The sequence below is a fragment of the Lemur catta genome, chromosome 11, assembly GCF_020740605.2.
Source record: "Lemur catta isolate mLemCat1 chromosome 11, mLemCat1.pri, whole genome shotgun sequence".
In the NCBI taxonomy this organism is placed as follows: Eukaryota; Metazoa; Chordata; class Mammalia; order Primates; family Lemuridae; genus Lemur; species Lemur catta.
In genome coordinates, this window is record NC_059138.1 from 48,423,510 (window position 1) to 48,436,055 (window position 12,546).

Genomic DNA, 12,546 nt, shown 5'->3' on the forward strand with positions numbered 1-12,546 from the left:
TCCAATCGAATTCCTTCAGAGGGAGCTATCCGGAGAAGATTGATGAGGGTTGCTAGGAAACAGGAGCGTCTCCCTCCCTCCTGACCCAGAGATTGTTCTGCACAAGCCCTCTCCAGGGACTCGCAATGTGCAGTTGTGCCGCGTGTAGGGCAGAGCTGCGCACCGGCCTCCCTGGCTAGCTCGCTCCTTCCCTGCTCCCGCTCTCCCTGTCTCCTCCACCTGCGGTCACCCGGTTGCACCGGGACCACAGGAGAGTTCTTCCAAGGACTATCAGTCCCTGTTCACCCGAAAGCCTAGAGCTCTAGCAAAGCTTCAAAGTTGAAGCCGCCTCCCTCCCTACAGACCCACGCCCCTTCACCCCACTCCTCCGAAATTCACCGACCTTTGCACGCACTACCTTAGGATTTCAGACAGTGAGGCAAAGCGGCCAACAAACCCGCCCCAGCTTTCCGTGTGATAATCCTCTCATCTAGGTACCCTGGCTCACTGAAGACTCTGCAGATACACCCCTATAAAAGGAGGGAGGAAGGGGGAGGGGAGGAGGGAAAAGGAAAACGAGAGAGGGAGAAAAGGAGAAAGAATGAGGAGAGGATGCCAGAAGGTCCGTGCCTCTGCTGAGAGTCCCAATTAGATGCGATGGTTTCAGCCTGGTCAAGGTGAAGGAAAGTTGCTTCCCCGCCTACGAAGTGGGTTTGCCTGTACAGAGAAGGAGGAGGGGGACTCCACTGGGAAGTGCTCCCCTCCCCTCCGCGGAAGACCACTGGGTCCCCCCTTTCCCCAACCTCCTCCCTCTCTTCTCTTCCACCCCTCCCTTTTCCCACTCCCAACTGACTCGGAGGCCTGATGCTCTGCCACCGGGCAGGGGTCCAGCGTGCAGCCAGGAGGGGGCGGGGGCAGGGGCCACGGTGACAGGAAGCTGGGCGCACAAGTTGGCCATTTCGGGGGCAAAATAACTTCTCCCTCGGATCTGGGAAGGACAAAGCCAGCAAGCTACCTCTTTTGTGTCGGATGAGGAGGACCAACCATGAGCCAGAGCCCCGGTGCAGGCTCACTGCCGCTGCTGCCACCACGGTCAGCTCCAGTTCCTGCCAGGAGTGGGTGCGAGGTAAGGGGCCCAGAGGAGGACGTGTCCCTCTGGGGGGAGCCCAGCTAGGGCGCGGAAGCTCGGGTGCCGCGCGGGGCAGGCGCAGCGGGGAAAGTTGAGGCAGAGCGCGGACCGGTCCCTACAGTTCTGCCGGGGTTGGGAAGGACGGGGGGCAGAGGCGATGGGGATGTGCACGAGTGAGAGTTTGTGTGTGTGTGCGCGCACGTCTGTGTCTCCGAGAGGAGGTAGATTGCAGGGCACAGATCTGCGGCCAGGGTGAGAGATGAGGATGGACTAACCGGCGCTCACAGACCCCAAGAGAGACCAATCTCATCAGCCAACCACCTCCAGCTCTGCTCTGGACTCAGGAGTCGTTTCTATTTGGGGGTTCCTAAGGCTTTGTGCACAGGAAACCGTGCGGTGACTGGCTGACACACTGGCGGTTCCATGTGGGTGTGGAGGTTGCCAGGAGAGGTGGGCAGCAGGCAGCGGACCTGGCCCACGCAGCCCGGATAAGCTCGGTAGCCAGAGGTGGCCAGAGGTGCTCCCTCCCGCAAGCATGCTTGGAAAGGAACCTTAACTCGCTGCCCTTTGCTCCTTTTGGCTTGAGCGAAAAATTGAAAAGCCAGACTGGGAGCATATCTTTTCATCGATCCGGTTCCATTCTCTTATCTGACAGTGAGATAACTCAGAGAGGGCGGGCGATTTGCGATCTAAAAATAGACTAGGTAATATATCCAATAAACTTGTTTCTTAAGGATTCCTTTTAAATTTCATTCTAATTCTTCCTTGGGTTAACACAGACGTAGGAGATTCTCTAAGGTATAACACTTATGGATAAATATATTAAGGGGGCGTGTTCCTGCTTTTTAAGTATTTTACAGATTATCAATTTTGAAAACAAATTAAACTGTACATTTCTAAAGATCTGTGGTTAAGTATTCAAATAATTTGCTTATAAAATTTCTACTGTTATTTAAATAGTACTAGATACGTTTGGGGTCTATATATAGTTACATATTGGAATATGCACATCTGAGATTAATATGAGTTGAGGTTAGTGTGAGTTAAGGACCTCAACAATACTTCGTTACTCTGAGTTTCTTTGCTTGAATTTCTTTGTACTACTGGCTCTTAGAACTGTTCAGTAGAGTTATATTATATTTCTTCAGGGGAAAAAATAAGCCTTTATTTGAAGAGAGACAGTATTCATTTACCTAAGTCTAAGTCTGCTTTGGTTTTTCTCTTCCATATTTTAATGCTGCTACTTGAACTCCAATTGTTTGCATAAGTATATTTAATATAGGTGTTGCTAAAAACATCTAGACTGTCATTATGCTAAACTCATGTGGATTACAGTTCTTACCAAAGATGTTTAAGATACTCTATTTATTAGTTATGGTTCTATTAATATATTGCTACATGTTTTTTTCCTAAAAATAGCCCAATAGAATTTGAATACATTTGGAAACTATTGTATACCAGAAAATATTGTAATATTTTCCTTTCATAATGTCAGTGTCTTATATTTACAAAGATTTCCCACACCTGTAGACTTTACCTGGCCATCCTTTCAGTTTTTCATCACCCAGCAGGAGTATCAGATATTTTGAATAAATATGCCCTAAAGTTATCTTGATTTATGTTCAGAGTAACACAGGTGCTTAGGATGGAAAATGAGGAGAGGAAGTCTTGAAACTTATACTTTCACAAATAAAACAATGAAAATTCCAGAATACCTACATTCGTTGGACTAAAAAGAAGAATATGGTAACAATACCTTTTAGTATCGGTAACCCTCCCATCCCCACCAAGAAAACAAAACAAAACAAAATCTAGGTATGAAACTCTAGTTCTATGAGCTAAACCCATACCAATGAAATGTGAAACTTAAATCATAGAAATTAAGCAGCACAAATAGGTTAAACTTTGGGGCTTGGAGGAAAGGGCCACTTTCTCTTTATTTAAATTTAATGATATTTTTTACACTTTGGAAATATATGACCAGTAAATTGAAAAAAAAGTGTGGAAAGTTACATGAACAGATAATATTATAAATAATGAAAATATGTTCCATGACTCACTCATTTGTGTATGATAGACTTTTTTAAAAGTTGCGTTGTACATATTAAAAGAAGTGAGTGTAAATCAAATTCTTTACCCCACAGTTACCAAATATCAAAATGATGAGCTCAGCTCTGATTTTACGTTGCTGCAATTAAAATTAGTAAAGTTGAACAAATACAAATATAGCATAAAATTGATTGATCTTCATTTTTATTTATATTGAAATTAATATTTGTGAAAAAATTGAGATAATTGTCAAAAGATCACCTGTTTCACTTCTCTAATTCATGACAGGTGATCAGTTGCAGCAACACAAAACTGAAAATGGTCTTATTTTGAAAGAGCCACAGCAATAACATTTGACAACTTCCCTGGGTACATTTTCCTCTTTCTTATTTCATGTTAAACTATTTTTTTTTCCAGATTAAACCATCTTCTCTTTCTTGTTCATTCCTCTAATAGTGATCCATCACAAAATGAAGCATTATCTTCTTCCAGGGTCCTAGCAACCTCCTGCCAAAATTTAGCCCAATGGCTTGGGGATAAAATGTTTTAATTTGTTTTCCTGAACTAAACATCATCTCAAGATTCCATTAAACATAATAAATGAAAATTAATCACTATTGAAAACTAGAATTTGTTTTTATGTACATTGGAATGTGGCCAGAGTTCCAGAGTGAGACTTGTTTTCTCTAGGAGTAACTCCCAAATAAGGAGTAGGTGTTTACTCATAGTCGTCTCATTTTGCTATTTTAAACTGAGTTTGTGCATTCTCGCCTCTTTTGAGACTATACTAAATGCATCCAATTCTACTTTAGATGAATTTGTTGAAATTGCTCCCAAGAAGTAGCAAAAAATGATAGAAGATTATCTACAAAATCTGAACACAAAATGAGTACAATCACAGCAGTCACTGAGATGGTAGAAACTATGAGGTCATCCCCCTCCTCCCACTTCTAATGTAGTCTTGGTCCCCATAGCCTACTGTATTTTGGAGTATTTAAGTCCAGTCTGATTTTAAATGGCTCACGTAATGACTTCTTCCAGAGCCTTTGAAAGACTATTTCACGGTCTAATGGTTTTCCTTATTAAGAACTTTGTTGTGATATTCAGCCTGGTTTTCCCCCAATTCTATTTTATCTTGTTACTTACTTCCTATTGTAACCCCTCTGGACTAGACTATCGTCTTGTCTGACTTAGAGTCTTCATCTAACATTTATACAGCAATTATAAAATACAAAAGCATTACATAGTTACAGGAGAGAACACAAAGTTGACAATTCTATATCGAGACATCTTTGCTAAATGTTTAAGACACACCTTTTAGGCCATTTATATATATGTATGTATGACTATATGTTCCTAATAATTTATTTTATTAATGTAAGAGTGATTAAATTGTCTTCTCTGACATTAATGACCTAGTGAATATTGAGATGATCCCTTCTAAGTAATGTTCTATGTGGATGCATATTTATGAGACATTTTCATTGCAAATTTGTTGTCAGCAGAATCCTGTCAACACCCACACTACAAGGGAATTCTGTGACATGTTGGTCTGATGATCAGCCGAGCCCCAGAAACTGTTGTCATGTAAATTCCACTATTGAAATGAAAGTGATTTCCATAATTAATAGAATGTGCCAGGAATATAATAGTGTATATAGTTTAGATGTGTATGTTAACACACTATAATAATTCTGTTAGAATTGGCAGTAGCCCCGTCATACTGAAACGATCTGAAAAACCCAGTAGAATTAACGCCAAATTAGTCATGGTGCTGTATTATGAAAAGTAAGCTTAAATCATGCATATATCAATGTGGAATATATTTAGATATATATGGAGGTACCATATGTGAAGATGACTTTAAAAATAGAAAAGCCTGAAATAACCACAAGAAAAAAACAAGTTTTTACTTTGTTCACTTAAAATCTGTCTCCAAAATATCCGTGGGTAGGCTTCTTTAAGATTCTTAAGCAAAATATCTTGGTAGACTCACCATCCCACTCAATTGTTTCTCCAAGTCCCAGGCATTGAAGTACAAGTTCTGCTAGACAGGAGAGAAGTAAATGATATAAATCAGGAAATAAGTTCCTTGGTTACACTTGGCAAGTCTACAAAATATAAGACTAAAAGTAAGGTGAATCAGCAGCTAAAAACACAATTTAGTTCTGTCTTATTTACTGCTTGTTGAGCATTAGATGGTACATAGAGATATTCACATGGATTAGGTTAAGGAAACAATAAGGAGGCGTCATTCCAAAAGTGAATGTACTTTTCAAAGAATAAAATTAGACTGCATGAAATAAATAATTTTTAAACCAGTATTCTCCCTGCTGAAGGCCCAAAGTGTTTTTTATAGTACCATTCATCACATAGTGGTGAGTACCCTCGAAATGATTTTCCTTAGAAACAAAGGGGAAATCAATTTTCTTGGTACAGAAAAAGTAGGCCATTAATATACTTGTGACTTCTCCCTGGAACAGAGAAGCATCCTAAGAAGTCTGTGTCTACATAAAATAAAGATTTCCTCATCAAATAAGCAATCTTTTGATGGAACAGGAAATTGTACACTGTACTTTAAGGAGAGAAATAAACTTGGAAAACATTCAGATATTGTTTATACAACATAGACTGAAACACTATATTTGAAAATAAAACCATATATAGAAAAGATATCTCCACAGAAAGCCCCAGGTAGCTCTCATCCTAAGTTCCTTATCAAAACTTGCTTCTGTACCATTGCCTGTACACACACTACACACACACAAATGTTTGAATAAATTCAGCTAGAAGAGTATAAATATCCATCAAACAGATAAAAATTTTTAAAACCATGATACTAGAAACATAGTTTGAAAAAAATGTATAACCTGTATATGGGAGTATTAAAAGTATAAAATTGAGGAGACTCCCCTAAGAAAGAATCTAACATCATCAGAAAGAAAAAATAGTTAATAGGGAAACAATGAGTCAATAAATATTTATTAAGCACCTACTATGACCAAAACAAGATTCAGGGACATGTAGTGGGGATACAAAAACTGTTAAAACACACCTAAAGTTTCACAAACAGGTGCAAAGTTGAAGGTGCTGCAAAAATCAAACTTGAAACTGTAGAGTGAAGACATTATCAGAATATCGACTGAATAAAAAAAATCTGTTCCTTCACTAACAGATTTATTCATATTTAAGAATTTAAATGTATATATATTCTGATGCCTTATAAAGACATTGTGCTGGCTGCTTTGACAAAACTAATGATAGATCATAATGATAGAAGACAATTATTGACCAATTGTCCTGTGCTAAGAGCTCTGCTATAACATTACATGGATTATCTGACCTGACCTAATACCACAAGAACCTTATAGTACCTTATGAGATAGGTACTATGTTTCCCATTTTACAGAAGAGGAAATGGAGGCCCAGCAGGATCAAGTAACTTGCCCAAGTTCAGGTAGTTCACAAGGCAATAACTGGAATTCAAAACTTACTTTCTTACTCCAAGGCCTATTCTGTTTACTACTGTGCAATGTTACCTCCCAGTTCATATATATATATATATTTTTTTTTTTTTTTTGTCAGGCTTTATTTCATTCCATGAGTATTTTCTGAGCTCCAGGTAGAGGGACATACTTGGGTAAAGAAGAAGAACAATAACCAATGAAAGCAAATCCAGAGCAGAGTTCCACAGACTGGGTCTTCCTCCACCCTCAGACAAACACAGTACCTTCTGAGAGGCAAAGAAATACAAATGGAAGAAATAACTAAAACATTATTTATAATTAACTAGGACTAAGGGGAAAAAACCCCGAGAAATAGAAAAAAATCTATGAAGCTCATGGATTTATTAACAAGATTAGAAAGAAACACCAGGTCTAAAAATGTGAGAGGAACACATTTCTTGGAGCCCGATTTTAATGAATATCACAATCTGTAAAACTAAATACAGTGACAAGAATATAGTCTCACAAATAGCCAGCAAGAAGGTGAATAGAATTTCTGCTTGTTAAGGCTAAAATGCTGATGTTTCTCTCCTCTTATAACCTAACTACTTCCCACCAAGAAAACAAGTTGGTAAAAATGTTTTGTAGGCTAGTAAAATTTTCAAATTTCTTTACCCCACTGAAATAGTAATGGTTCATCTTTATTTTATGAAACTCTCAGCATTTTTCCTGTTGGGGCATTTATCCACAAAATATACATAGCATGAAACTAGAGGGGCTGAGGGATTGTAAATTTTAAGCACATTTACAATAAGAGAAGCAAAGTGACCTACTGGTGACTCCAAAGACCCAGTCCATAGGGCTGCTTTGGGACAACTCCTAATTTATTATTCTCTGACCTGGGGGTTTTCCCACAAACAGGACACTTGCTGTCTTGATTTCACGAGTTTATATGCCTTTTTACACAACAAAAGAGTTGAAACATGAGTCTTTATTTGAGGGTCTTTCTCTGATTTGTGCTAGAGTACTTATTGGACATAAAAAATGAATAGATACCACAGATCTGTTCCTCCATCTGGTGGAAGCTGTTTCTTTTAATTGTTAATAATACATAGCAGATAGATTATTAGTAATATTTTGTATTTTGCTTAACAGTTTCAATGTACCATGTGTTGGTGAATACAACATAATGGAAACTGTTTTCACAAAATATGTCAAAATACATGCCAATTTGACAGAAGACACTACAAGGTCAGAAACAGTTGGAATTTGTATCTGCCTCAAGGAGAAAATGAGATCTGGAGAATATAATTAACTGTTTCTATTTTGAAACATCTTATTTTTCCTGAAAAAGCAGAGACCCTCTACATGCTGATGCATTAATCCCAATGATTTCTGTAGAGTCCAGGTAGACTGATGACTGGATCATATTTAACTTCAAATTGATAAAGAGCCAAGACATGGAACTTAGATTTCTAACACAACTCTTCCATAGATTTTGTTCAAGACCTGCCCTTGGGAAAAATATTTTGAGAGATGCCAAAAGCCCCACTACCCCCAGACCCCCCAAAATACCTCCCAGTACCTTCCTTGGTTCATTCAATTTTCCAAATTTAAACTAAAGTATAAATATTTAATCCAAGAAGTACTAAAGAATATATATTTCTAGATCTGCATAGAGTACTAACCTTCCAACACACTCTGAATTCAAAGGTTCATTTATCAGAAAAGTTAACTTTACCCAGTTTGGTGGGAAGTGGGCAGAATGAACAATTAATTTATGAATTTTCACCTACTTCACAATTTTGCCTAAGACAAACCCTTTCTTGGCTATGATTTCTTGAATGCTCATAATTCAGTAATTTGAGAGAAAATATTGAACAAATGAAGCACTGGTAGGAAGGAAATTGAGGTGTTATAGAGTGCCCACTCTCTCTATATTTTTTCTTCTAAGATCCTAAATTTGTGTTTGTTGCTATGTGATGTAACAACACGGGAAAGAAGCTGGTAGCTTTAGGTATGTCCCTCATATGGAAAACTTTGGAATGTTTAAAACAAGGAAGAGTAAGAAAGTGGAGGGACAACGTCAGAACAGTTCTCCTCTCCCTTTCCATACCACCCTCCCACCTATTGGATAAAAAACAATCATCTGCTTACTTGTACTGTAAATACTGTTTGTCAAATTATTGCCCAGAAGAGCCTGCATTTGGAATCACTTTGAAGTTTACTTAAAATGAAAAATACTAGGACACATGCATTTCAGACTAACTGAAACAAATACTGTCTACGTTGGGGTTTAGAAATCCACATATTAAACCTAAGATTATTCTTGTGGTTTAAGAAACATTGCTGTAGTCTGCATAGGCTGTTATAACTAAATACCATGTATTGAATGGCTTCAACAACAAACATTTATATCTAATATTTGTGGAGGCTGCAAAGTCCAAGATCAAGGTGCCAGCAGATTGGGCTCCTGATGAGGGTGCTATCCCCAGGCTGCCTTTTTGCTTTGTCCTTACATGAGAAGGAGAAAGAGAGCGAGCTCTGGTCTCCTTCTTTTAAGGACACTAAGCCCATCATTAGGGCTGCACTCTAATGACCTCATCTAAACCTAATTATCTTCCAAAGGCCCTCTTACTAAATACCATCACATTGGGGTTAGGGCTTCAGGATATGAATTTTTTTAGGCACAAGAATATTCAGTCCATGACAATTACACATAGAAAGATGGTCACACAGACAATATACAGTGAATTGCTTGTACCAAATAATTCCCCACATCAAGTCCATTCTAATTGGATTAACCAGTTGTCGAAAATACATTCTACAAGCCTCAGTACAAATTAATTAATTAATTAAGCTCGACTGGTAAAGCACAGTTTCTATGAGTAGAATGAATGGATTAATTTTCCAGAAATCTCATATTGTCATCATTGAAAAGGAATTTTTCTTCTATTGCCTATAATAAATTCCTAAAAGATATAAAAGCACATGTAATAAATATCTTTTGGATATTCTTATTAGGAAACTTTCTCATTTTTTTTATCTTTTATCCTCTATTTTATCATTGTGCTATTGATGTATTAGAAAGAGAAGTTACTGGTGTTTGAAGAGTATCATTAATGAAAAGATCATTTCTATTTCTAAGAATAGAAACTCCTCTCAATTTGGATAACTGCACAATTAAAATTCAAATTGTCTTTATAGCTATGTCCTTGTGAGCTAGGGGATGTGGGAAGTCATTGTTCTGTCACAATTCTCCCTTCTGCCCTCCAGATCTGCAGAGTGGGGAAGAGGGAGCAAACCTCATTTGGCAATTCACACTTTCTTCACTCAGCTTCGACTTCGTTCAAGCGAATGGTTGCTAGCTAAAGCTGGCAAACCTCACAAACACTGCCAAAGATAGTTTCCTAAGCAGTGTTCAGAGCCACATGGGAAAAATACTAGAGAGGAAATGAGGGACTGGCAGCAGGGCCTCGGGGGTTCAGACTGGGCCACCAGCTTTACCTCCCGGGAGTCTCTGCTACCTCTTTTCGTCCATGTGAATTCCACCTAATAACTGACTTCATGAAGAGAAAAGCAATAAAAAGCATCACATACCCACTTTCTCAAACATTTAAAAAGTCTGAATTTTCAAGCTCAGGTGTCTCAGACCCAAAAATGTTAAATTGTTGAAAGTTACACTGTATCTCCAGCAGAGCCTGGCTTCTTGACCTGCCCGATGATGGCACTTTCACTGGATTCTCCCACCGACACATCAAGCTCCATATATCTAAAGACTAAAACCCATCACCTCCCCAAACCAGCACCTTTCTTCTTACTTCTAGATCCTAGGAGGGCCATCTTATTTCCCCAGAAAATAGTTCAAAATCTTGGAATTGCCTGTGACATTCCTCTTCCGTTTGGTCCTCTGTTGATTTCTTCTTCATAACTTGAATATTATGGTAAATTCTTTTCTCTCCTACCACTGCCAAAACCTTAGCCCAAGTTATTATCACTCTTCTCTCAATTCTAACAGTTTATCTCCTCCAGTCTCTCCCTCTTCATTCAATTACTTATTTACCAGATATTTAATGAGTGCCTGTCTAGTCACTATTCTAGAGATATCATAGCAATGAGCAACAAAAATTTAAATGTATTTTTGTTCTCACTTAGCTTACACTGACTAGTGAGAGACAGACTGTAAATAAGAGAACTAAGATGCTATAAAAAAAATAATGATGTAATGTAAAAACACTGGGACAAGCTGGAAAGGGCAGTATCAGCTACCAGATTAATCTTGATGAATAACTGACTTTTTTACCAGTCTATAATAATGCAAATAACATATAACAATATATAACACATATTTAATGAATGAAGAAACCTGAAATATTAATGTTAATTTCTCCCCTTATGTCACACTTTAAAAATAAGAATTATTGTTATATTCTTAATTTTAATCCATAAATGGTACCATTTTTCTGAAGGCATTTTGGGTGTCAAACAGAACAAATCCATATAAAAATTTAAAAATTTGGCATTAAAAAGTGACATCAATTTGATGAAATAAATCCTTACTGACTATCTGCTACTTTCAAGGCACTGGGCAAGGTATTGAGGAGGACAGACAGAAAAATAAGACACTGTTCTCACCCTAAGAACTTGTCTTATAGGAGAGATGAGATATGTGCATATACGTAACTACAATAGCGGGAAAATTCAGGAGCTCAGCTGTGAGACCCTTAAGTGAAAAATAATATTTCTGTTTGGCATAACTACAGAAGGTATCACGAAAATTTTACTTCTGACCTGGACCCTGAAAAAATTGTTAAGATTTCAGGAAGTGAAGGATGCCATCCTAGACCTATGCAAAGGTAGAGAGAGAGTGTGTGAAATTTATCTGGGGAGTAGTGTGTAATCTGGCTTAGTTTAATGATAGGTTGTATGCGGGTCAGGACAGGGCAGAAGAGCAGATGGAATAATGCTAACATTTCTCCTGTAGGCAGAGGGAAACCTCTGAAGGCATTTGAGCAGGGGAATCTGAAAACACAATGTAAAGATAAATAGGAGGAAATAAAGGTTTGGGAGGCAGGGAGATGATTTGGCAGGTTATGGCAACAGTCCAGGTGAGAGGTAATGATGGCCTAAACTAGGGCAGTGGCAGTGGGAATAGAAAGCATGGAATGAATCTAACAGACAGAAAGATGAATAGTGCCTAGTAGGTAGGAATTAGCTGCTGGGTAAAAAACACCAGCCAAAACAATTAAGCTAATCATTTTCCTTCTTCTAGAATGAAAAAGAGCATGCTGTACCAAATCCCTTGTTTAATAAAGGAAAGAAGGAGAGCTTTTTTAAAAGACTATTTTTCAGGAATTTGGGTCATGGGAAAATGTAACAATAAACATATTAATACTAACTCTTTTAAAACAAGACTTAGAAATGAAATCAGTATTTTCTATGTGCCTGTGATTTGATTGCATTATCCATAGTCAGCAGGTTAAGCCAACATTGTCTCTCTCCTGAGCTCTGCAAGAGCCACCTACTGGCCTTGCTGACCTTTGTCTTACCCCTCTAAGTTCATTCACCTGGCTGTCGCCAAAATTAGCTTTAAAAAATACAAATCTAAGCATGTTAACCTCTGCTTAAAACTCCCAAAAGACTTTCCATTGCTCTTGGATAATTGAGAGACGTTGTATGTGTCCAGCTTTAGGCCTCATCCCTTTCCCCTCACACTTCTTGTTCCATTCAAACCAAACAGCTTGCATGCCTTGCCTCTCACTCCCCAGGCCTTCCTATAGGCTGTGCCACTTCCCATTGCACTGGTCCACTCCCACCCCTTCTTCGGGGCTCAGTTTAAATTCTACACCACCTCTGACTTCCTGGAGTAGGATAGTTCCTCCTGCTATGCAATCGCTAAACTCTCCGTACTTCCCTTCATCACACTTTATTATAATTGTCTAT

At 38.5% G+C, this 12,546-nt stretch overlaps 1 protein-coding gene across 1 annotated transcript in view; it reads left to right on the forward strand.

Moving 5' to 3' along the window:
* The first annotated feature begins 871 nt into the window (after nt 1-871).
* GRM3 (glutamate metabotropic receptor 3) overlaps nt 872-12,546 on the forward strand; it is a 207,578-nt gene continuing 195,903 nt past the window's right edge. The window contains exon 1 of the mRNA XM_045565548.1: nt 872-1,105. Coding sequence (XP_045421504.1) covers nt 1,025-1,105 — 81 coding nt within the window. The 5' untranslated portion in view covers nt 872-1,024. The remainder of the gene's footprint in view (nt 1,106-12,546) is intronic.